This window comes from Oncorhynchus nerka, linkage group LG14, assembly GCF_034236695.1.
Source record: "Oncorhynchus nerka isolate Pitt River linkage group LG14, Oner_Uvic_2.0, whole genome shotgun sequence".
Lineage (NCBI taxonomy): Eukaryota > Metazoa > Chordata > Actinopteri > Salmoniformes > Salmonidae > Oncorhynchus > Oncorhynchus nerka.
The window spans coordinates 18,846,088-18,873,485 of NC_088409.1; the positions used below are offsets into that span (position 1 = coordinate 18,846,088).

Genomic DNA, 27,398 nt, shown 5'->3' on the forward strand with positions numbered 1-27,398 from the left:
TGGATGCGTGCTTGGCCATGCAGTCATGGGTGAACAGGGAGCACAGGAAAGGGCTGAGCACGCACCCTTGTTGAGGATCAGCGGAGTGGAGGTGATGTTTCCTACCTTTACCACCTGGGGGCGGCCAGTCAGGAAGTTCAGGACCCAGTTGCACAGGACGGGGTTCAGACCAGGGCCTCAAGCTTAATGACGAGCTTGGAGGGTACTATGGTTTTGAATGCTGAGCTGTAGTCAATTAACAGCATTCTTACACAGGTATTCCTCTTGTCCAGATTGGATATGGCAGTGTGCAGAGTGATGGCGATTGCATCGTCTGTGGATCTATTGGGGCAGTAAGCAAATTGAAGTGGCTCTAGGGTGGTAGGTAAGGTAGAGGTGAAATGATCCTTGACTAGTCTCTCAAAGCAATTCGTGATGACAGAGTTGAGTGCTATGGGGTGATAGTCATTAAGTTTAGTTACCTTTGCTGTGCTTTAGACAGAGACAGACAGACAGACAGACAGACAGACAGACAGACAGACAGACAGACAGACAGACAGACAGACAGACAGACAGACAGACAGACAGACAGGCAGACAGGCAGGCAGGCAGGCAGGCAGACAGGCAGACAGACAGACAGACAGACAGACAGACAGACAGACAGACAGACAGACAGACAGACAGACAGACAGACAGACAGACAGACAGACAGACAGACAGACAGACAGACAGACAGACAGACAGACAGACAGAGAGAGAGAGGGAGCTAGGTGACAGACAGGGGCCTTACCATGATGAAGGACTTGCTCACTGTGCTGCCCTGTTTGAGCAGTGGTTTGGTGAGCTTCCTCTGGGACACAATCTGTTTGGAGAGAGATAAGAGGTGAGACTCCCCTGACTCGGTGCCTCACATCAACAACACAGCAACTCAGGAGAACCAGAGGGGGGAAACTGGGAAGAGGGAATCACCGGCAGTCAAAAATAAAGAAAGAAAAAAATGAAGAGTTTTGCACAAATGTCTGAAGGAAAATAGAGTGTGGTTGTATAGGGTGAGGTTGGGGAGTTCTGACGAGAAGTTTTGCCGTAAACACACGCTGGAAAGATGCCATAAAATAATTGGATGCTGTGAGGCGTTCCACATTATGCAAGTAAGATGCAATGTGAGAGTCTTTGTAAAGGTTCAAAGCCCTCTCAGTAAATTCTCAATGCTGGAATTTTTGCATGGTACAGTAGGTCTATTGGATGATTTTGAGAATAAAATATGAAGTAAAACTGTAGAAATACAGTAAAACCCCTTGGCGAATCCTATTCACAATATATGGTGTTTCTAAATGATGCCTCTTATTTGCATTGAGATGTACCCACAGTCCCACCGTCTCCTTGTAGACACAACAGAGTGGAACAAAATGAACAGCTCATCCATATGAACATCTCCCAGGAGTTAGAGGAAAAGACAGAGAGAGAGAGAGAGAGAGAGAGAGAGAGAGAGAGAGAGAGAAGGGGGAGAGAGGGAGGCAGAGAGTGGTACTTTGAAACTTGGATCAAACTCAAACTAAATACTGGAGTTCATAACACATGAAATGAGTTTCTGGAGAATTCCTCAGTACAACTAGATGAAGAGAGCAGGGCCTATGAACCATGTGTCAGCAGTGGTGGGGAAGAATCATTTGCTGTTGGCATAGACACACAATACTACCAGAGAGAGGCTCAGAAGGCTCAAACATTCCAGGCCCGCTGGCGTACCGGACGCCAACTGTTTCAGCCGACAGCTGCATGTAGCAAAACACTCTTAATGAAAGTCTGGGGGATTATTTCATTACGTGCCTTATTGCTATTTGCACGTGGCATGTCATTTTACTGGAGACTGACTGTATGCAAACATTACAGAGAGAGAGAGCTCCCTTTTGCCAGGGGGAAAAGGGTTGATATAAAAACACGCTACACTGCCCGACCAACTGCCACGAAACCACTTAACTTGCTTGTTTTTTTAAGTTACAGGAAATGACCCATGCAGAGAGGGAGGGTGAGAGGTAGGTGTTGTCTTTCCTGAGTAAACAGTCTCACTGGGTCTACTAAAAAGCCTCTGCTAACTGCTTTTAATGGTCTCTAAGTTCAGCTCGGTCCAGCATTAGCACTTAGCACTTAGCTTTGTGTCAGAGATAGCGTGTCGGAGTTAGTGTGGCGTTGCCGTGAGAACACACCTGTCCCAGTGTGCACTCCATGGCCCCCAGAAAGTCAGCCTCCTTGATGCCGTTGTGATTGCTGCTGATGTCATAGAGCTCGTAACGTAGCCGCTGTACTTCCTCAAAGTAGAAGTCCACGGTGAAGACTTTAGAAAAGGTGGGGCTTATAGAGCTACGGATCACCTCTGTCCTGTCAACCTGCAGAGAGAGAGAGAGGGAGGGAGGAGAGAGAGAGAGAGAGAGAGAGAGAGAGGGGAGAGAGAGAGAGAGAGAGAGAGAGAGAGAGGGAGGGAGGGAGAGAGAGAGAGAGAGAGAGAGAGAGAGAGAGAGAGAGAGGGAGGGAGAGGAGAGAGAGAGAGAGGAGAGGGAGGGAGAGAGAGAGAGAGAGAGAGAGAGAGAGAGAGAGAGAGAGAGAGAGAGAGAGAGAGAGGGAGGGAGGGAGAGAGAGAGAGAGAGAGAGAGCGAGAGAGAGAATGAGTGTGTGCTCAGTGGGTTTATTCCATTGGAGGCTCCTCAGAGGAGGACGGGGAGGACCATCATCCTCATTGAATTTCAGAAATAAATAAAATAGTGAAACATCTAAAAAGTTATCACTTTAAGATAAAACTAAACTAAATATTTAATTAAAATACCAAATAATTAATTAAAATACACTGTTTGCAATGAAGGTCTACAGTAGCCTCAACAGCACTCTGTAGGGTAGCACCATGGTGTAGACGGAGGACAGCTTGCTTCCCCCTCCTCTCTAAACATTTACTCCAAAACAAAACCTACGGACCCGGAATTCTTACTGGTTAGTAGGTGATCAAATACTTATGTCGTGCAATAAAATGCAAATGAATTACTTAAAAAGCATACATGTGATTTTCTGGATTTTGTTTTAGATTCCGTCTCTCACAGTTGAAGTGTACCTATGATAAAAATTACAGACCTCTGCATGCTTTGTAAGTAGGAAAACCTGCAAAATCGGCAGTGAATCAAATACTTGTTCTCCCCACTGTATATCCATCCTGCCCTGCCTGTCTAAAATCTTCGAAAGTCAAGTTAATAAACAGATCACCGACCATTTTGAATCCCACCGTACCTTCTCCACTATTCAATCTGGTTTCCGAGCTGGTCATGGGTGCACCTCAGCTACGCTCAAGGTCCTAAACAATATCATAACCGCCATCGATAAAAGACAGTACTGTGCAGCCTTCTTCATCGAAGTTTGTGAGAGCTTTTGGTGACAAGCCACATTTCTTCAGCCTCCTGAGGTTGAAGAGGTGATGCTGTGCCTTCTTCACGATGCTGTCTGTGTGGGTGGACCAATTCAGTTTGTCTGTGATGTGTACGCCGAGGAACTTAAAACTTACTACCCTCTCCACTACTGTCCCATCGATGTGGGTAGGGGGGTGCTCCCTCTGCTGTTTCCTGAAAGCCATAATCATCTCCTTTGTTTTGTTGACGTTGAGGTTATTTTCCTGACACCACACTCTCGTCATGGTTGGTAATCAAGCCTACCACTGTAGTGTCGTCCGCAAACTTGATGATTGAGTTGGATGCGTGCATGGCCACGCAGTCGTGGCCAAACAGGGAGTACAGGAGAGGGCTCAGAACGCACCCTTGTGGGCCCCAGTGTTGAGGACAACAGGAGATGTTGTTACCTACCCTCACCACCTGGGGGCGGCCCGTCAGGAAGTCCAGTACCCAGTTGCACAGGGAGGGGTCGAGACCCAGGGTCACGAGCTTAATGACGAGTTTGGAGGGTACTATGGTGTTAAATGCAGAGCTGTAGTCGATGAACAGCATTCTCACAAAGGTATTCCTCTTGTCTAGATGGGTTAGGGCAGTGTGCAGTGTGGTTGAGATTGCATCGTCTGTGGACCTATTTGGGCAGTAAGCAAATTGGAGTGGGTTTAGGGTGTCAGTGTAACAGTATAACTTTAGACCGTCCCCTCGCCCATACCCGGGCGCGAACCAGGGACCCTCTGCACACAACAGTCACCCACAAAGCATCGGTACCCATCGCTCCACAAAAGCCGCAGCCCTTGCAGAGCAAGGGGAACCACTACTTCAAGGTCTCAGAGCAAGTGACGTCACTGATTAAAATGCTATTTAGCGCGCACCACCGCTAACTAGCTAGCCATTTCACATCAGGTTACATCAGGTAGGGTGGAGGTGATATGGTCCTTGACTAGTCTGTCAAAGCACTTCATGATGACGGAAGTGAGTGCTACGGGGCGGTAGTCGTTTAGCTCAGTTACCTTAGCTTTCTTGGGAACAGGAACAATGGTGGCCCTCTTGAAGGATGTGGGAACAGCAGGCTGGGATAAGGATGGATTGAATATGTCCGTAAACACACCAGCCAGCTGGTCTGCGCATGCTCTGAGGGCGCGGCTGGGGATGTCGTCTGGGCCTGCAGCCTTGCGAGGGTTAACACGTTTAAATGTTTTACTCAAGTCGGCTGCAGTGAAGGAGAGTCCGCATGTTTTGGTTGCGGGCCATGTCAGTGGCACTGTATTCTCCTCAAAGCGGGCAAAAAAAGTTATTTAGTCTGCCTGGGAGCAAGACATCCTGGTCCGTGACTGGGCTGGTTTTCTTTTTGTAATCCGTGATTGACTATAGACCCTGCCACATACCTCTTGTGTCTGAGCCGTTGAATTGCGAATCTACTTTGTCTCTATACTGACGCTTAGCTTGTTTGATTGCCTTGCGGAGGGAATAGCTACACTGTTTGTATTCGGTCATGTTTCCGGTCACCCGGCTCAAACAGAGAGGGATGCTATGTTAGCTAGCTGGCTATGCTATCCAATACTGGAACTCTTCCAAGTCAAGGTAAGCTTTTTAGGTTTAATTTATTTATTTCCACCGGGGTTTGCGGTGTAACTGCTAAACTGCTTGCTGCACTGTACAGCATGATTGTAGCAGGTTTACTAATGCGTTCGTTTTCTACAGATTTGACATTAGCTAAATAGGTGATAATGATGTAGGCTGTGTGTAGCAGTTATGATATGAAGGTTTAGCTTGGAATGTTTTTTTTGCCTAGTCACAGAAAGCTCATGTGTTGTGCACTGAAGTCCACAAGCAAAGGGAAATGTGAGAGAAGGAGAGAGCGTAGATGTGAGAAGGAATTATCCAACGATCAAAATGATCATGCTGTTTGTATATGGGGCGGCAGGTAGCCTAGTGGTTGGAGTGTTGGACTAGTAACCGAGAGGTTGCAAGATCAAATCCCAGAGCTGACAAGGTAAAACATCTGTTGTTCTTCCCCAGAACAAGGCAGTTAACCCACTGTTCCTAGGCTGTCATTGAAAATAAGAATTTGTTCTTAACTGACTTGCCTAGTTAAATAAAGGTCAAATAAATAAATATGGGAGTGAAATGTGTTTGTGTAACAGTTGTTAAAGTATTATGTGAATTTCACCAGGTTCATATATTAATGTGTTGATTTGTTATTATGCATCCTGGGAGAAGGGGAGTGTGTACTTACGTTTTGCCCTGCGGTGCATCCTGGGAGAAGGGGAGTGTGTACTTACGTTTTGCCCTGCGGTGCATCCTGGGAGAAGGGGAGTGTGTACTTACGTTTTGCCCTGCGGTACATCCTGGGAGAAGGGGAGTGTTTACGTTTTGCCCTGCGGTACATCCTGGGAGAAGGGGAGTGTGTACTTACGTTTTGCCCTGCGGTGCATCCTGGGAGAAGGGGAGTGTGTACTTACGTTTTGCCCTGCGGTACATCCTGGGAGAAGGGGAGTGTGTACTTACGTTTTGCCCTGCGGTACATCCTGGGAGAAGGGGAGTGTGTACTTACGTTTTGCCCTGCGGTGCATCCTGGGAGAAGGGGAGTGTGTACTTACGTTTTGCCCTGCGGTGCATCCTGGGAGAAGGGGAGTGTGTACTTACGTTTTGCCCTGCGGTGCATCCTGGGAGAAGGGGAGTGTGTACTTACGTTTTGCCCTGCGGTACATCCTGGGAGAAGGGGAGTGTGTACACGTTTTGCCCTGCGGTACATCCTGGGAGAAGGGGAGTGTGTACTTACGTTTTGCCCTGCGGTACATCCTGGGAGAAGGGGAGTGTGTACTTACGTTTTGCCCTGCGGTGCATCCTGGGAGAAGGGGAGTGTGTACTTACGTTTTGCCCTGCGGTGCATCCTGGGAGAAGGGGAGTGTGTACTTACGTTTTGCCCTGCGGTGCATCCTGGGAGAAGGGGAGTGTGTACTTACGTTTTGCCCTGCGGTGCATCCTGGGAGAAGGGGAGTGTGTACTTACGTTTTGCCCTGCGGTGCATCCTGGGAGAAGGGGAGTGTGTACTTACGTTTTGCCCTGCGGTGCATCCTGGGAGAAGGGGAGTGTGTACTTACGTTTTGCCCGGCGTGCTCCTGCTCAAATCATTTTGATGAACTATGAGAGGTAGGCACGCTTTTTCTGTCTTCAGAAAAGTTAGATTATTTGAAGTACAAAGTCATACACACAGTGTTTTGTTCATGAATAATGATGTATATTTAGAGGTTACTCATAAGTGGATGGTATTGTTAAGATGCACTTGTAATTGTACTTTTTAGGATGATATCAACATTCTGAATTCAACATGTGGTTAATAGCTAGCTAAGGTATTAGCAGGCGGGCCTCCCGGGTGGCGCAGTGGTTAAGGGCACTGTACTGCAGTGCCAGCTGTGCCATCAGAGTCCCTGGGTTTGCGCACAGGCTCTGTCGTAACCGGCCGCGACCGGGAGGTCCGTGGGGCGACGCACAATTGGCCTAGCGTCCTCCGGGTCAGGGAGGGCTTGGCTGGCTTCCGGGTTGGATGCGAGCTGTGTTAAGAAGCAATACGGCTGGTTGGGTTGTGTATCGGAGGACGCATGACTTTCAACCTTCGTCTCTCCCGAGCCCGTACGGGAGTTGTAGCGATGAGACAAGATAGTAGCTACTACAACAATTGGATACCACGAAATTGGGGAGAAAAAGGGCTAATCAAATCAAATAAAAAAGGTATTAGCAGGCTATTGTATGTGTGAACGATGGCTAGCTCAGACAGACAGACAGGCCCTCCTATTGTGCATCTGTTGTAGAAAGAGGCCACGATTCTCAGAACATATGTGCTCTACAAATGTTTTATTTCCTTTTGGATGCAGATGCAGGATGCAGAGAGTGAGTTCTGCTTGATTAAAACTACCTGATCTCCAAAGTCCACGTCTATAGTGTCAATCAACCAACACAACGCAGAGTTACATCGGTGCAGAAAAGCACTGGTTACATTTGCGTCCGATCAGTGGTATATTCATTCTGTTGAAAAAATATATTAAACGGAACAAAATGGGGATAAACATACTTGAATCTGTCCAAAGGAAACTGTTGTTTGCAACGGTTGGACTAATTACAACACCCTAGATCGGCTAGATGAAGGCAAGAGTGTGCAAGAAGGTATTTAATGTGTCTCTGTCTGTCATCCAATTACTCAAATTTCTTGCAACCTTTGCACTTGAAAACTTAAATTCATAGGCTAGGTTGTAGCAACCTCATGATGAGTATGGGGATAATTAGAGCATCACGTAGTAGCCTAAACCCTATCGCTGTTACATTGAGCTAGGTGAATGGAATGTGAATGACAGGCAGCAGGTAGCCAAGTGGTTACAGGGTTGGACTTGTAACTGAAAGGTTGCAAGATCAAATCCCAGAGCTGACAAGGTAAAAAATCTGCTATTCTGCCTGAACAAGGCATTTACCCACTGTTCCTGTGCTGTCATTGAAAATAAGAATTTGTTCTTTACTGACTTGCTTAGTTAAAATAAAATCCAATATGCTACAATAGAAATAAGGCCATGCTAATAAAAATATATATTGTCCTCCCTCATCTTAAATGGCACCGACTGCCACTAGTATATTCTATACATCTACCACCATGTTATTCAATACATCTACCACCATGTTATTCAATACATCTACCACCATGTTATTCTATACATCTACCACCATGTTATTCTATACATCTACCACCATGTTATTCAATACATCTACCACCATGTTATTCTACCACCATACATCTACCACCATGTTATTCTATACATCTACCACCATGTTATTCAATACATCTACCACCATGTTATTCTATACATCTACCACCATGTTATTCTATACATCTACCACCATGTTATTCTATACATCTACCACCATGTTATTCAATACATCTACCACCATGTTATTCAATACATCTACCACCATGTTATTCTATACATCTACCACCATGTTATTCTATACATCTACCACCATGTTATTCAATACATCTACCACCATGTTATTCTATACATCTACCACCATGTTATTCTATACATCTACCACCATGTTATTCAATACATCTACCACCATGTTATTCTATACATCTACCACCATGTTATTCTATACATCTACCACCATGTTATTCAATACATCTACCACCATGTTATTCAATACATCTACCACCATGTTATTCTATACATCTACCACCATGTTATTCAATACATCTACCACCATGTTATTCAATACATCTACCACCATGTTATTCAATACATCTACCACCATGTTATTCAATACATGTTCCTCTGAGGGGAGAGGGACACAATGCAGAAATAATGATATCTATTGTAATGTTGCATTTTTTTTGGTTCAGCAATTTAGCTTCAGGCAGGCTTTAATTGGCTGCTGAGAGGCAGTAAGACAGAGAGCAATAGAAGGACCTAACAGGCAGTAAGACAGAGAACAATAGAAGGACCTAACAGGCAGTAAGACAGAGAACAATAGAAGGACCTAACAGGCAGTAAGACAGAGGACAATAGAAGGACCTAACAGGCAGTAAGCCAGAGGACAATAGAAGGACCTAACAGGCAGTAAGACAGAGAACAATAGAAGGACCTAACAGACAGTAAGACAGAGAACAATAGAAGGACCTAACAGACAGTAAGACAGAGAACAGTAGAAGGACCTAACAGGCAGTAAGACAGAGAACAATAGAAGGATCTAACAGGCAGTAAGACAGTAAGACAGAGAACAATAGAAGGATCTAACAGGCAGTAAGACAGAGAACAATAGAAGGATCTAACAGACAGTAAGACAGAGAACAATAGAAGGACCTATAGTAGAAGAACAGACAGAGAACAATAGAAGGACCTAACAGGCAGTAAGACAGAGAACAATATAAGGACCTAACAGGCAGTAAGACAGAGAACAATAGAAGGACCTAACAGACAGTAAGACAGAGAACAATAGAAGGACCTAACAGACAGTAAGATAGAGAACAATAGAAGGATCTAACAGACAGTAAGACAGAGAACAATAGAAGGACCTAACAGCAGTAAGACAGTAAGACCTAACAGGCAGTAAGACAGAGAACAATAGAAGGACCTAACAGGCAGTAAGACAGAGAACAATAGAAGGACCTAACAGGCAGTAAGACAGAGAACAGAACAATAGAAGGACCTAAGAACAATAGAAGAACAGACAGTAAGAGACAATAGAAGGACCTAACAGACAGTAAGACAGAGAACAATAGAAGGATCTAACAGGCAGTAAGAAGACCTAACAGGCAGTAAGAAGAGAACAATCTAACAGGCAGTAAGACAGAGAACAATAGAAGGACCTAACAGGCAGTAAGACAGAGAACAATAGACCTAACAGGCAAGGACTAACAGAGAAAGACAGAGAACAATAGAAGGACCTAACAGGCAGTAAGACAGAAGACCTAACAGAAGGACCTAACAGGCAGTAAGACAGAGAACAATAGAAGGACCTAACAGACAGTAAGACAGAGAACAATAGAAGGACCTAACACAGTAAGACAGTAAGACAGTAGAAGAGGCAGTAAGACAGAGAACAATAGAAGGACCTAACAGGCAGTAAGACAGAGAACAATAGAAGGACCTAACACAGTAAGACAGAGAACAATAGAAGGACTAACAGACAGTAAGACAGAGAACAATAGAAGGACCTAACAGACAGTAAGACAGAGAACAATAGAAGACCTAACACAGTAAGACAGAGAACAATAGAAGGACAGAGAACTAACAGACAGTAAGACAGAGAACAATAGAAGGACCTAACAGGCAGTAAGACAGAGACAGGTAAGACAGTAAGACAGAGAACAATAGAAGGACCTAACAGGCAGTAAGACAGAGAACAATAGAAGGACCTAACAGGCAGTAAGACAATAGAAGACCTAACAGGCAGTAAGAACAATAGAAGGACCTAACAGGCAGTAAGACAGAGAACAATAGAAGGATCTAACAGACAGTAAGACAGAGAACAATAGAAGGATCTATAGTAGAAGCACAGACAGAGAACAATAGAAGGACCTATGGTAGAAGAACAGACAGAGAACAATAGAAGGACCTAACAGACAGTAAGACAGAGAACAATAGAAGGACCTAACAGACAGTAAGACAGTAAGACAGAGAACAATAGAAGGACCTAACAGACAGTAAGACAGAGAACAATAGAAGGACCTAACAGACAGTAAGACAGTAAGACAGAGAACAATAGAAGGACCTAACAGACAGTAAGACAGAGAACAATAGACAAGAACAATAGAAGGACCTAACAGGCAGTAAGACAGTAAGACAGAGAACAATAGAAGGACCTAACAGGCAGTAAGACAGAGAACAATAGAAGGACCTAACAGGCAGTAAGACAGAGAACAATAGAAGGACCTAACAGGCAGTAAGACAGTAAGACAGAGAACAATAGAAGGACCTAACAGGCAGTAAGACAGAGAACAATAGAAGGACAGAGAACAATAGAAGGACCTAACAGGCAGTAAGACAGAGAACAATAGAATAGAAGGACCTAACAGGCAGTAAGACAGAGAACAATAGAAGGACCTAACAGGCAGTAAGACAGAGAACAATAGAAGGACCTAACAGCAGTAAGACAGAGAACAATAGAAGGACCTAACACAGTAAGACAATAGAAGGACCTAACAGACAGTAAGACAGAGAACAATAGAAGGACCTAACAGACAGTAAGACAGAGAACAATAGAAGGATCTAACAGGCAGTAAGACAGAGAACAATAGAAGGACCTAACAGACAGTAAGACAGTAAGACAGAGAACAATAGAAGGACCTAACAGACAGTAAGACAGAGAACAATAGAAGGACCTAACAGACAGTAAGACAGAGAACAATAGAAGGACCTAACAGACAGTAAGACAGAGAACAATAGAAGGATCTAACAGGCAGTAAGACAGAGAACAATAGAAGGATCTAACAGACAGTAAGACAGAGAACAATAGAAGGACCTAACAAGACAATAGAAGAACAATAAGAGAAGGACCTAACAGACAGTAAGACAGAGAACAATAGGACCTAAAGGAGTAAGACTAACAGACAGTAAGACAGAGACAGGTAAGACAGTAAGACAGAGAACAATAGAAGGACCTAACAGACAGTAAGACAGAGAACAATAGAAGGACCTAACAGACAGTAAGATAGAGAACAATAGAAGGATCTAACAGACAGTAAGACAGAGAACAATAGAAGGATCTAACAGGCAGTAAGACAGAGAACAATAGAAGGACCTAACAGGCAGTAAGACAGAGAACAATAGAAGGACCTAACAGGCAGTAAGACAGAGAACAATAGAAGGATCTATAGTAGAAGCACAGACAGAGAACAATAGAAGGACCTAACAGGCAGTAAGACAGAGAACAATAGAAGGACCTAACAGGCAGTAAGACAGAGAACAATAGAAGGACCTAACAGGCAGTAAGACAGAGAACAATAGAAGGACCTAACAGGCAGTAAGACAGAGAACAATAGAAGGACCTAACAGACAGTAAGACAGAGAACAATAGAAGGATCTAACAGGCAGTAAGACAGAGGACAATAGAAGGACCTAACAGGCAGTAAGACAGAGAACAATAGAAGGACCTAACAGGCAGTAAGACAGAGAACAGTAGAAGGATATATAGTAGAAGAACAGACAGAGAGAAACAGAAGGATCTAACAGACAGTAAGACAGAGAACAATAGAACGATCTAACAGGCAGTAAGACAGAGAGCAATAGAAGGATCTAACAGGCAGTCAGACAGAGAACAATAGAAGGACCTAACAGGCAGTAAGACAAAGAACAATAGAAGGACCTAACAGGCAGTAAGACAGAGAACAATAGAAGGATCTAACAGGCAGTAAGACAGAGAGCAATAGAAGGACCTAACAGGCAGTAAGACAGAGGACAGAAGGATCTATAGTAGAAGCACAGACAGAGAACAATAGAAGGACCTAACAGGCAGTAAGACAGAGAACAATAGAAGGATCTATAGTAGAAGCATAGACAGAGAACAATAGAAGGATCTAACAGGCAGTAAGACAGAGGACAATAGAAGGATCTAACAGGCAGTAAGACAGAGGACAATAGAAGGATCTAACAGGCAGTAAGACAGAGGACAATAGAAGGATCTAACAGGCAGTAAGACAGAGGACAATAGAAGGATCTATAGTAGAAGCACAGACAGAGAACAATAGAAGGACCTAACAGGCAGTAAGACAGAGAACAATATAAGGACCTAACAGGCAGTAAGACAGAGAACAATAGAAGGACCTAACAGGCAGTAAGACAGAGAACAATAGAAGGACCTAACAGACAGTAAGACAGAGAACAATAGAAGGACCTAACAGGCAGTAAGACAGAGAACAATAGAAGGACCTAACAGGCAGTAAGACAGAGAACAATAGAAGGACCTAACAGGCAGTAAGACATAGAACAATAGAAGGACCTAACAGGCAGTAAGACAGAGATCAATAGAAGGATCTATAGTAGAAGCACAGACAGAGAACAATAGAAGGACCTAACAGGCAGTAAGACAGTAAGACAGAGAACAATAGAAGGACCTAACAGACAGTAAGACAGTAAGACAGAGAACAATAGAAGGACCTAACAGACAGTAAGACAGAGAACAATAGAAGGACCTAACAGACAGTAAGACAGAGAACAATAGAAGGACCTAACAGGCAGTAAGACAGAGAACAATAGAAGGATCTAACAGACAGTAAGACAGAGAACAATAGAAGGATCTATAGTAGAAGCACAGACAGAGAACAATAGAAGGACCTAACAGGCAGTAAGACAGAGAACAATAGAAGGACCTAACAGACAGTAAGACAGTAAGACAGAGAACAATAGAAGGACCAAACATACAGTAAGACAGAGAACAATAGAAGGACCTAACAGACAGTAAGACAGTAAGACAGAGAACAATAGAAGGACCTAACAGACAGTAAGACAGAGAACAATAGAAGGATCTATAACAGAAGTAAGACAGAGAACAATAGAAGGACCTAACAGGCAGTAAGACAGTAAGACAGAGAACAATAGAAGGACCTAACAGACAGTAAGACAGAGAACAATAGAAGGATCTAACAGGCAGTAAGACAGAGAACAATAGAAGGACCTAACAGACAGTAAGACAGAGAACAATAGAAGGACCTAACAGACAGTAAGACAGAGAACAATAGAAGGACCTAACAGGCAGTAAGACAGAGAACAATAGAAGGACCTAACAGACAGTAAGACAGAGAACAATAGAAGGACCTAACAGGCAGTAAGACAGAACAATAGAGGACCTAAAGGCAGTAAGAAGGACAATAGAAGGACCTAACAGACAGTAAGACAGAGAACAATAGAAGGACCTAACAGACAGTAAGACAGAGAACAATAGAAGGATCTAACAGGCAGTAAGACAGAGAACAATAGAAGGACCTAACAGACAGTAAGACAGAGAACAATAGAAGGACCTAACAGGCAGTAAGACAGAGAACAATAGAAGGACCTAACAGGCAGTAAGACAGAGAACAATAGAAGGACCTAACAGGCAGTAAGACAGAGAACAATAGAAGGACCTAACAGGCAGTAAGACAGAGAACAATAGAAGGACCTAACAGACAGTAAGACAGAGAACAATAGAAGGACCTAACAGGCAGTAAGACAGAGAACAATAGAAGGACCTAACAGGCAGTAAGACAGAGAACAATAGAAGGACCTAACAGGCAGTAAGACAGAGAACAATAGAAGGACCTAACAGACAGTAAGACAGAGAACAATAGAAGGACCTAACAGACAGTAAGACAGAGAACAATAGAAGGACCTAACAGACAGTAAGACAGAGAACAATAGAAGGATCTAACAGACAGTAAGACAGAGAACAATAGAAGGACAGACTAAGACAGAGAACAATAGAAGGACCTAACAGACAGTAAGACAGAGAACAATAGAAGGACCTAACAGACAGTAAGACAGAGAACAATAGAAGGACCTAACAGACAGTAAGACAGAGAACAATAGAAGGACCTAACAGACAGTAAGACAGAGAACAATAGAAGGACCTAACAGACAGTAAGACAGAGAACAATAGAAGGACCTATAGTAGAAGCACAGACAGAGAACAATAGAAGGACCTAACAGACAGTAAGACAGAGAACAATAGAAGGACCTATAGTAGAAGCACAGACAGAGAACAATAGAAGGACCTAACAGACAGTAAGACAGAGAACAATAGAAGGACCTAACAGACAGTAAGACAGAGAACAATAGAAGGATCTATAGTAGAAGCACAGACAGAGAACAATAGAAGGACTAGAGTAAAGAGTAAAGGCCTCTCTGTGTCAGCCTCTTGTAATAGCCATGTGTCTCCTATAGAGGGGAATCTAGAGGTCTGGCATGTGGCACAAGGCTAGAGTAAAGGCCTCTCTGTGTCAGCCTCTTGTAATAGCCATGTGTCTCCTATAGAGGGGAATCTAGAGGTCTGGCATGTGGCACAAGGCTAGAGTAAAGGCCTCTCTGTGTTCTAGATCCTCCCAACAATAGAAAGGAAATGTTTTGTTGTTGTTGGACATTTTTGTCCCATTTTCACATGGAATAACCCTTCAATGAATCCCTTTGATCCAATGTACCACGTATTAGACATCAGACCACACCTGTCCAACTGCACTGACTTTGAAAACAAAGCATTTATTTAACAAAGGGAAAATTGTAATGTACCTAATTGAACAAAATAAACACATTTTCTAAGGGGCCACTTTTGCACTCCATCTCTCCCTGAGAGCAGGCTCTCTCTCCCTCACCGGATGGTGAAAAGGTTGTGAAAACATCACCAGCCCATTTAGTAGCTCCAGACAGATGTTCCCTGGTCACCATAGCAACATCTGCCTTATTCTCTAGCTCTGGCACCTACCCAGAATGCAACATTGCACAGAAAGAGTAGGAAGACATGACCAGATCCCCTCCTGACTCCACAGTGCGAGGAGAAGAGAGGAGAGATGAGAGGAGACAGGAGAGAAGACACAGGAGAGAGGAGAGTGGAGAGAGGAGAGGAGAGAGGAGACAGGAAGAGTGGAAAAGTAGAGAGAGGGTAAATGTAGAAAGGAGAGCAGAAGAGAGAGGAAGAGAGAAGGAGAGGAAGAGAGAAGGAGAGAGGAGAGGAGAGATGAGAGAGGAGAGGAGAGAGGAGGAGAGATGAGAGAGGAGAGGAGGAAGAGAGGAGAGGAGGAGAGGACAGGAGAGAGGAAGAGTGGAAGAGTGGCAGAGTGGAGACGAGAGGAGAGAAGAAGAGGGGAGAGAGGAAGAGAAGAAGAGAGGAGACACAGGAGAGAGGAGAGAAGAGAGGAGAGAGGAGACAGGAAGAGTGGAAAAGTAGAGAGAGGAAAAATGTAGAAAGGAGAGGAGAAGAGAGAGGAAGAGAGGATGATAGAGGAGAGGAGAGAGGAGGAGAGAGGAGAGGAGAGAGGAGAGGAGAGAGGAGGGGAGAGGAAGAGTGGGAAAGTGGAGAGAGGAAGAGTGGAGAGAGGAGAGGAGAGTGGAAGAGAGGAGAAGAGTGACGAGTAAGAGAGGGAGGAGAGAGGAAGAGAGGAGCTAGGAAGATAGGAAAAGAGGAGAAGAGATGAGAGAAGAGAGGAAGATAGGAGAGAGGAAGAGAGGTTAAGAAGAGAGTATGAGAGATGAGAGGAGAAGGGAGAGAGGAAGAGTGTAGAGGAGAGAGTAAGAGAGGGTGGAGGAGCAGGGTCTCTAAGATGAAGAGAGGAGGAGCAGGGTCTCTTAGATGAAGAGAGGGAGAGGAGGAGCAGGGTCTCTAAGATGAAGAGAGTGAGAGAGGAGAGAGGAGTGGAGGAGCAGGGTCTCTAAGATGAAGAGAGAGAGAGAGGAGAGAAGGTGCAGGGTCTCTAAGATGAAGAGAGGGAGAGAGGAGAGTGGGAGCAGGGTCTCTAAGATGAAGAGAGAGAAAGAAGAGCAGGGGAGCAGGGTCTCTAAGATGAAGAGAGGGAGAGGAGAGGAGAGGAGAGGAGAGGAGAGGAGAGGAGAGGAGAGGGAGAGGAGAGGAGAGGAGAGGAGAGGAGAGGAGAGGAGAGGAGAGTCTCTAAGATGAAGAGAGAGGAGAGGAGAGGAGAGGAGAGGAGAGGAGAGGAGAGGAGAGAGGAGAGGAGAGGAGAGGAGAGGAGAGGAGAGGAGAGGAGAGGAGAGGAGAGCAGAGCAGAGGAGGAGAGCAGAGCAGAGGAGATATGGGAAAAGAAAGGAGGGTCTACTTTGACAAGAGAAGTTATTCCACCACGCGTGTTAAACACCCAAACATACAGTAGCTCAGATAATTGCATTTCTCAGACAAGCCTGTTAAAAGGCTGCTCTCTAAAAATAAACTTTTTCCGAGTACTTCTGGTGCGGTGAAGCTTAATGACTCTACCGTGCTATAACACTTCAGCCTCATTGTTGTGTTGCCATGGTGCCAACATTGATATGAGGAGGGAGAGAGACCTGATTTTACAGCAAGCACTTCAGACGGCCCAAAAATGTCAAGCGACTGTCCCAGAGGAATCTCCCTGAAACCCAGCGGGACCAACCAGGCTCCAACGCTGTCTGGAACGGATGCAGAGGGAGGGTGAGAGCGAGAGGTGTGTATATATATTTTTCTCTCACGTCTCTCATCTTTCTCTCCCTTCTTCAACATAGGTCCGTAACCCACACAAAATAACCAACCAAGCCCACATTAGCATCCCACATTTCTCCTCAGTTCCTCCTCTTCACTCCTCCCATTGGTGGCCACTGGGTTTGATTTCATTCATATCACATAATATAATTCAATATTATTTCACATTCCCACCTCCACATTAGGCAGTCAGAGCGCAGGCTGCGGGTTAGAGGTAGTTTCCCTGAGGCTAATCAACGTTAGCCTTTTCTCATATGACTCTCGTGCAGAATGGAGGACCCACGGGGGCACACGGTGGAGCTGGGAAATGCCACCCTGCATACATTACCATTTCAACCTTCTCTGTGCTCTGCAGCTACAATAATTCTCCTCTTCATTAGTTAGTCATTTTAAAAGCTAAGTGGAGTATAATGTAATTGCTCATATGAACCACTACAGGTAACAGATGACCCTAGATAACTGACCATCATGAGATCAAAACAGTTAGTGAAAGTCCCACCAACTAGTTTATAATCTAGGGCTTCTCAGAAACCTTCAGAAACATCTAAATGATTTCTTAAACCTTTGAAACTAGAACCTGGAGGACAAATGTTCCCACTTTGGCTGTACTGCTTCATCAGGATGCCAATATCCTGTCTGTTCATCGCCACATTACAGACAGGGATGTCTGAATGGGTTCACAGACACGCCTCCTACATCAGATAGTGTAACTTAATGCTCCAGAGGTGATTACACTGCTCACAAATGATTAGGCTCTTTTCACCATCGCAATAACGCTTTTCTAGATGAGTGCAACTCGTGTGACGAAATGGGAGAGAGAAGCAGAAGCTACTGTTTGTTTGTGTGTGTGTGTGTGTGTGTGTGTGTGTGTGTGTGTGTGTGTGTGTGTGTGTGTGTGTGTGTGTGTGTGTGTGTGTGTGTGTGTGTGTGTGTGTGTGTGTGTGTGTGTGTGTGTGTGTTACAATTAATGATGGAAAGCAAACTTACGAACGCAAAAGAGATGTTCAGCTCATGCCAACATCTGGTGCTGAAGAGTCAAGCTGAGTGGAGACAAGTGTACACTTCACAGGAGTCAAAGCCAGCACTTTGACAAGTGTACACTTCACAGTAACCCAAGACCTCCACTTTACAGAAATCAGAACAACATCGTATTATTGCTGCATATACAGTAATTCTGCCATTCAACAATGAGACCAATGAGTGATGTTAGAAGTGCCACCCAAAACAACATTTATTAGTCTGGTTACCCAGAATACAGTTCAAATGGGTAGTCAAGGAGTCAAACCAATACGGTTCTTTTCTCAAGGTAGGACTGGGTGCTATACCGTATTTTACGATATACCGGTATTGATGCACGGACCGGCTTGGGTTTTTACTTTACCTTCTATAACGGTATTTTAATGTTTGGTTTGTTAAATGTTAAACACAGTGTGTAACATCCCATTTTTATAGTTTACTTTGCTGCTTGAGTCATCTCTCTCTCCATGCAGCTTTCCACACAGACTTAGCCCCGCCCCCTGTCACTTAAGGAGCTCATTTGTTGTTCCTCGACCAGGGGACACGTGTTCAGTCTTTATGGTCAATGCAGCACATGCAACAATGTTGATGACAACGATGCTGTTTTCACCTTGCTTCTTTATGAAAATCCACTAGTGTTTTATAATTACACTATTGTTTTGTGTTTCTTATATCTGCAAACAGCTAGTTTGTATTTTCTTAGCAAGTTGGGCCTAAATTATGTTAGCCTCTAATGCTAATCGCTCTTTAGCTGGCTAGCTAGTTAATAAATGTACTGAATCAGAGCAAACGTAATTAGCTGTACTTCCTGATAATACCAGTGATGGTTTAGACCTAAATCACCATGTTGTTTGTGCAACAGTATCTTCTAAATCAAAGAGGAATACACAAAGCATGAATATGTTAGCTACATGAAGTAGCTACATTAAATGTAACCAAATATTATAAGGTCTCCTAGGAAACACTTATCAACACATTAGTTCCTACCCTGTCACAATAACTCCTCCCTGGTATTTTCATTCGTTGTCATGTCAAACAACACGGTATTAAAAGTGCCCACAATTATATTCTACCTACACCTCTGGACCTCTGGCAGTCTCTATGGGGGTGCCACAGGGTTCAGTCCTCAGTTCTCTGTATACATCAATGATGCCGCTCTTGCTGCTGGTGATTCTCTGACCCACCTCTACGCAGATGACACCATTCTGTATACTTCTGGCACTTCTTTGTAAACTGTGTTAACAACCCTCCAGACGAGCTTCAATGCCATACAACTCTCCTTCCATGGCCTCCAACTGCTCTTAAATGCAAGTAAAACTAAATGCATGCTCTTCAACCGATCGCTGCCCACATCTACCCGCCCGTCCAGCATCACTACCCTGGACGGTTCTGATCTAGAATATGTGGACAACTACAAATACCTAGGCGTCTGGTTAGACTGAACTCTCCTTCCATACTCACATTAAGCATCTCCAATCCAAAATTAAATCTAGAATCGGCTTCCTCTTTTGCAACAAAGCATCCTTCACTCATGCTGCCAAACATACCCTCGTAAAACTGACTATCCTACCGATCCTTGACTTTGGCGATGTCATTTACAAAATAGCCTCCAACACTCTACTCAGCAAATTGGATGTAGTCTATCACAGTGCCATCCGTTTTGTCACCAAAGCCCCATATACTACCCACCACTGTGACCTGTATGCTCTCGTTGGCTGTCCCTCGCTTCATATCCGTCGCCAAACCCACTGGCTCCAGGTCATCTTTAAGTCATTGCTAGGTAAAGCCCCACCTTATCTCAGCTCACTGGTCACCATAGCAGCACCCACCCGTAGCATGCGCACGATATTGTTATTTTTATTTTTTATTTTGCTCCTTTGCACCCCAGTACCGCTACTTGCACATTCATCTTCTGCACATCACCCCAGTGTTTAATTTGCCATACTGTAACATTTTTGCCACTATGGCCTATTTATTGCCTCACCCCCCTTATCTTACCTCATTTGCACACACTGTATATAGACTTTCTCTATTGTGTTATTGACTGTATGTTTGTTAATTCCATGTGTAACTCTGTGTTGTTGTTTGTGTCACACTGCTTTGCTTTATCTTGGCCAGGTCGCAGTTGTAAATGAGAACTTGTTCTCAACTGGCCTACCTGGTTAAATAGAGGTGAAATAAAATAAATAAAAATTCTTGTAACAATAAGTTGGCCCAGATCCAGAATATTGTATTATTGACTGTATGTTTGTTTATTCCATGTGTAACTCTGTGTTGTTGTTTGTGTCACACTGCTTTGCTTTATCTTGGCCAGGTCACAGTTGTAAATGAGAACTTGTTCTCAACTAGCCTACCTGGTTAAATAAAGGTGAAATAAAATAAAAAATAGAATTAGAATAATCATTCTATTTCCATGAATAGAATGATTCACTCAAGGGTTTTGCTCTAAATCGCAAGCCAAATCACAATTGCAACATTTGGTTAAAAAGAAGGCCTAGATTGTTTGCCCAGATTGTGCAGCCCAATGTGGCAGTGTGGAAATGATCTCAAATGACTACAGGAAATGCAGAAATGTATAAAAATGCTGAAAATGATTTTTGGTTGAAGACGAAATGAACAGCATAAAACAATCAGAATGGAGAAAGCCCTTTTGAAATCACTTAGAATGTATGTGTTGCCAACCTAGAGTCACACACTACCATTAATTCTTATGGCTGCAATCCCGTTAACGGGATCGATATGACAACAGCCAGTGAAAGTGCAGGGCGCCAAGTTCAAAACAACAGAAATTTCAGAATTAAAATTCCTCAAACATACATGTATCTTATACCGTTTTAAAGGTAATATTGTTGTTAACCCCACCACAGCGTCCAATTTCAAATAGGCTTTACAGCGAAAGCACCACAAACGATTATGTTTGGTCACCACCAAGCCACAGAAAAACACAGCCATTTTTCCAGCCAAAGAGAGGAGTCACAAAAAGCACAAATAGAGATAAAATTAATCACTAACCTTTGATGATCTTCATCAGATGACACTCATAGGACTTCATGTTACACAATACATGTATGTTTTGTTTTATAATGTTCATATTTATATAAAAAAATCTGAGTTTACATTGGCACGTTACGTTCATTAGTTCCAAAAACATCCAGTGATTTTGCATAGCCACATCGATTCAACAGAAATACTCATCATAAATATAGATGAAAATACAAGTTATACACATGGAATTATAGATATACCTCTCCTTAACTTCCTATGGTATAGTGCGTCCCACTTGGCCAAAAAGCAGGGAAAATGCAGCGTGGCAAATTCAAATAAATTGATATAAAAATCAAACTTTCATTAAATCACACATGTAAGATACTCAATTAAAGCTACACTCGTTGTGAATCCAGCCAACATGTCAGATTTTTAAAAGGCTTTTCGGCGAAAGCATAAGAAGCTATTATCTGATGATAGCACAACAGTAAACAAAGAGGGTAGCATATTTCAACCCTGCAGCGCTATACAAAACGCAGAAATAAAATATAAAACATGCCTTACCTTTGACGAGCTTCTTTTGTTGGCACTCCAATATGTCCCATAAACAACACAATTGGTCCTTTTGTTCGATTAATTCCGTCCATATATATCCAAAATGTCAATTTATTTGGCGCGTTTGATCCAGAAAAAAACAGCTTCCGCAACGTCACTACAAAATATTTCAAAAGTTGCCCATAAACTTTGCCAAAATATTTCAAACTACTTTTGTAATACAACTTTAGGTATTTTTAAACGTTAATAATCGATAAAAATTGAAGACAGGTTGCAGAAAAGCTTCCGGCGCCGACAGAGATGGCCGCCTCGCTTCGCGTTCCTAGGAAACTATGCAGTTTTTTGTTTTTTTACGTGTTATTTCTTACATTAGTACCCCAGGTCATTTTAGGTTTCATTACATACAGTCGAGAAGAACTACTGAATATAAGATCAGCGTCAACTCACCATCAGTACGACCAAGAATATGTTTTTCGCGACGCGGATCCTGTGTTCTGCCTTTCAAGCAGGACAACGGAATGGATCCCATGCAGCGACCCAAAAAAGAGGGAAACGAGGCGGTCTTCTGGTCAGACTCCGGAGACGGGCACACCGTGCACCACTCCCTAGCATTCTTCTTGCCAATGTCCAGTCTCTTGACAACAAGGTTGATGAAATCCGAGCAAGGGTAGCATTCCAGAGGGACATCAGAGACTGTAACGTTCTTTGCTTCACGGAAACATGGCTCACTGGAGAGACGCTATCCGAGGCGGTGCAGCCAACGGGTTTCTCCACGCATCGCGCCGACAGAAACAAACATCTTTCTGGTAAGAAGAGGGGCGGGGGCGTATGCCTTATGGCTAACGAGACATGGTGTGATGAAAGGAACATACAGGAACTCAAATCCTTCTGTTCACCTGATTTAGAATTCCTCACAATCAAATGTAGACCGCATTATTTACCAAGAGAATTCTCTTCGATTATAATCATAGCCATATATATCCCCCCTCAAGCAGACACATCGATGGCTCTGAACGAACTTTATTTAACTCTTTGCAAACTGGAAACCATTTATCCGGAGGCTGCATTCATTGTAGCTGGGGATTTTAACAAGGCTAATCTGAAAACAAGACTCCCTAAATTTTATCAGCATATCGATTGCGCAACCAGGGGTGGAAAAACCTTGGATCATTGTTACTCTAACTTCCGCGACGCATATAAGGCCCTGCCCCGCCCCCCTTTCGGAAAAGCTGACCACGACTCCATTTTGTTGATCCCTGCCTACAGACAGAAACTAAAACAAGAGGCTCCCACACTGAGGTCTGTCCAACGCTGGTCCGACCAAGCTGACTCCACAGTCCAAGACTGCTTCCATCACGTGGACTGGGATATGTTTCGTATTGCGTCAGATAACAGTATTGACGAATACGCTGATTCGGTGTGCGAGTTCATTAGAATGTGCGTTGAAGATGTCGTTCCCATAGCAACGATTAAAACATTCCCTAACCAGAAACCGTGGATTGATGGCAGCATTCGCGTGAAACTGAAAGCGCGAACCACTGCTTTTAATCAGGGCAAGGTGTCTGGTAACATGACCGAATACAAACAGTGCAGCTATTCCCTCCGCAAGGCTATCAAACAAGCTAAGCGTCAGTACAGAGACAAAGTAGAATCTCAATTCAACGGCTCAGACACAAGAGGCATGTGGCAGGGTCTACAGTCAATCACGGACTACAAGAAGAAATCCAGCCCAGTCACGGACCAGGATGTCTTGCTCCCAGACAGACTAAATCACTTTTTTGCCCGCTTTGAGGACAATACAGTGCCACTGACGTGGCCTGCAACGAAAACATGCGGTCTCTCCTTCACTGCAGCCGAGGTGAGTAAGACATTTAAACGTGTTAACCCTCGCAAGGCTGCAGGCCCAGACGACATCCCCAGCCGCGCCCTCAGAGCATGCGCAGACCAGCTGGCCGGTGTGTTTACGGACATATTCAATCAATCCCTATACCAGTCTGCTGTTCCCACATGCTTCAAGAGGGCCACCATTGTTCCTGTTCCCAAGAAAGCTAAGGTAACTGAGCTAAACGACTACCGCCCCGTAGCACTCACTTCCGTCATCATGAAGTGCTTTGAGAGACTAGTCAAGGACCATATCACCTCCACCCTACCTGACACCCTAGACCCACTCCAATTTGCTTACCGCCCAAATAGGTCCACAGACGATGCAATCTCAACCACACTGCACACTGCCCTAACCCATCTGGACAAGAGGAATACCTATGTGAGAATGCTGTTCATCGACTACAGCTCGGCATTTAACACCATAGTGCCCTCCAAGCTCGTCATCAAGCTCGAGACCCTGGGTCTCGACCCCGCCCTGTGCAACTGGGTACTGGACTTCCTGACGGGCCGCCCCCAGGTGGTGAGGGTAGGCAACAACATCTCCTCCCCGCTGATCCTCAACACTGGGGCCCCACAAGGGTGCGTTCTGAGCCCTCTCCTGTACTCCCTGTTCACCCACGACTGCGTGGCCACGCACGCCTCCAACTCAATCATCAAGTTTGCGGACGACACAACAGTGGTAGGCTTGATTACCAACAACGACGAGACGGCCTACAGGGAGGAGGTGAGGGCCCTCGGAGTGTGGTGTCAGGAAAATAACCTCACACTCAACGTCAACAAAACTAAGGAGATGATTGTGGACTTCAGGAAACAGCAGAGGGAACACCCCCCTATCCACATCGATGGAACAGTAGTGGAGACGGTAGCAAGTTTTAAGTTCCTCGGCATACACATCACAGACAAACTGAATTGGTCCACTCACACAGACATCATCGTGAAGAAGGTGCAGCAGCGCCTCTTCAACCTCAGGAGGCTGAAGAAATTTGGCTTGTCACCAAAAGCACTCACAAACATCTACAGATGCACAATCGAGAGCATCCTGGCGGGCTGTATCACCGCCTGGTACGGCAACTGCTCCGCCCTCAACCGTAAGGCTCTCCAGAGGGTAGTGAGGTCTGCACAACGCATCACCTAGGGCAAACTACCTGCCCTCCAGGACACCTACACCACCCGATGTTACAGGAAGGCCATAAAGATCATCAAGGACATCAACCACCCGAGCCACTGCCTGTTCACCCCGCTATCATCCAGAAGGCGAGGTCAGTACAGGTGCATCAAAGCTGGGACCGAGAGACTGAAAAACAGCTTCTATCTCAAGGCCATCAGACTGTTAAACAGCCACCACTAACATTGAGTGGCTGCTGCCAACACACTGACACTGACACTGACTCAACTCCAGACACTTTAATAATGGGAATTGATGGGAAATTATGTAAATATATCACTAGCCACTTTAAACAATGCTACCTTATATAATGTTACTTACCCTACATTATTCATCTCATATGCATACGTATATACTGTACTCTATATCATCGACTGCATCCTTATGTAATACATGTATCACTAGCCACTTTAACTATGCCACTTTGTTTACATACTCATCTCATATGTATATACTGTACTCGATACCATCTACTGTATCTTGCCTATGCTGCTCTGTACCATCACTCATTCATATATCCTTATGTACATATTCTTTATCCCCTTACACTGTGTATAAGACAGTAGTTTTGGAATTGTTAGTTAGATTACTTGTTGGTTATTACTGCATTGTCGGAACTAGAAGCACAAGCATTTCGCTACACTCGCATTAACATCTGCTAACCATGTGTATGTGACAAATAAAATTTGATTTGATTTGAGGTCTATCTGTGTTCAATACAGGAACACAACAAACCAAACTACTTTTCAAGTCTTGCGCAATTCTCAACAGTCTTACGCAGTTCCTAGTTGGCCCTACTTCTTCATTGCACAAATGAATAACCTCAACCAAATTCCAAAGACTGGTGACATCCAGTGGAAGTGGTAGGAACTGAAAACAAGTTGCTAAGAAATATCGTTTGCCAATGAGAAATCAGTGGACAGACCGAGACCTCGAAAAAAAAATCTGAATGGTTAGTCCTCGGATTTTTGCCTGCTACATAAGTTCTGTTATACTCAAAGACATGATTCCAACCGTTTTAGAAACGTCCAAATCTACTAATAATTTGCATATCTTATATTCTTGGCATGAGTAGCAGGAAGTTGAAATTGGACACGCTATTTATCCAAAAGTGAAAATGCTGCCCCCTATACCTTAATAAGTTAATGCAACCGCTGTGTCAGATTTCAAAAAAACTTTACGGAAAAAGCAAATGATGCAATAATCTGAGACGGCGCTCAGAAAAATAATAAAATTATCCGCCATGTTGGAGTCAACAGAAACCAGAAATAACGTAAATATTCCATTACCTTTTTTTTAAACTAGGCAAGTCAGTTAAGAACAATTTCTTATTTTCAATGACGGCCTAGGAACAGTGGGTTAACTGCCTGTTCAGGGGGAGAACGACAGATTTGTATCTTGTCAAGTCGGGGGTTTGAACTGGCAACCTTCCGGTTACTAGTCCAACGCTCTAACCACTAGGCTACCCTGCCACTACCCTTTGATGACCTTCATCTGAATGCACTCCCAGGAATCCTGGTTCCACAATAAATGCTTGATTTGTTCGATAATGTCCATTATTTATGTCCAAGTAGCTACTTTTGTTAGGGCTTAGGTATACAAATCTAAACGCTCATACAGGTCCCGCATAACTTCAGACATAAACTTCAAAAGTTATATTACAGGTCTTAGAAACATTTCAAACTAAGTATAGAATCAATCTTTAGGATGTTTTTATCATAAATCTTCAATAACGTTCCAACCGGAGAATTCCTTTGTGTGTAGAGAAGCCATGGAACGCAGGTCGATATCATGTGAAATGTGCCAGGAAATGGCTCTCTGCCAGTAACCTGACTCATTCAGCTCTTATTCAGTCCCACAACACAGTAGAAGCCTCATTCAAGATTCTAAAGACGGTTGACATCTAGTAGAAACCATAGGAAGTGCAACTTCATTCATATCCCACTGTGAATTCAATAGGGGCTGGGTTGAAAATCGACCAACCTCAGATTTCTCACTTCCTGTTTGGATTTCTTCTCAGGTTTTTGCCTGCCATATGAGTTTTGTTATACTCACAGACAACATTCAAACAGTTTTAGAAACTTCAGAGTGTTTTCTATCCAATACTAATAATAATATGCATATATTAGCAACTGGGACTGAAGAGCAGGCCATTTACTCTGGGCACCTTTCATCCAAGCTACTCAATACTGCCCCTGCAGACATGAGAAGTTAATGCAAATTTCGAACTGTTATCATTCGAAAACATTAAATACTGTAAAATACCATCCAATTTGTTTAAAATACCATGATATGATATTTTGGCCATATCGCCCGGCTCTAACTCAAGGTATGGTTAACTGTAGATTCACACACACATACATGTAATCAAATCAAATCTAATTTTATTGGTCACATTCACATGGTTAGCAGATGTTAATGCGAGTGTAGTTAAATGCTTGTGCTTCTAGTTCCAACAGTTCAGTAAGAGGGGCACCATAGGGAAACAAAGAGAGAGGAGAGAGTGGAGGAAGAGGAGCACCATAGGGAAATAGAGGGAGAGGAGAGTGGAGGAAGAGGAGAATCATAGGGAAATAGAGGGAGAGGAGAGTGGAGGAAGAGGAGCATCATAGGGAAATAGAGGGAGAGGAGAGTGGAGGAAGAGGAGCACCATAGGGAAATAGAGGTAGAGGAGAGTGGAGGAAGAGGAGAATCATAGGGAAATAGAGGGAGAG

General features: G+C 43.9%; 1 protein-coding gene across 2 annotated transcripts in view; it reads right to left on the reverse strand.

Moving 5' to 3' along the window:
• Positions 1-27,398, reverse strand: part of cpne4a (copine IVa) — a 156,610-nt gene that overhangs the window by 101,644 nt on the left and 27,568 nt on the right. For both annotated transcript variants that reach the window (XM_065027662.1, XM_065027661.1), the window contains exons 3-4: positions 2,181-2,360; positions 770-841 (exon numbers count right to left, since the gene is read on the reverse strand). In XM_065027662.1, the coding sequence (XP_064883734.1) occupies positions 770-841; positions 2,181-2,360 (252 nt within the window). The remainder of the gene's footprint in view (positions 1-769; positions 842-2,180; positions 2,361-27,398) is intronic.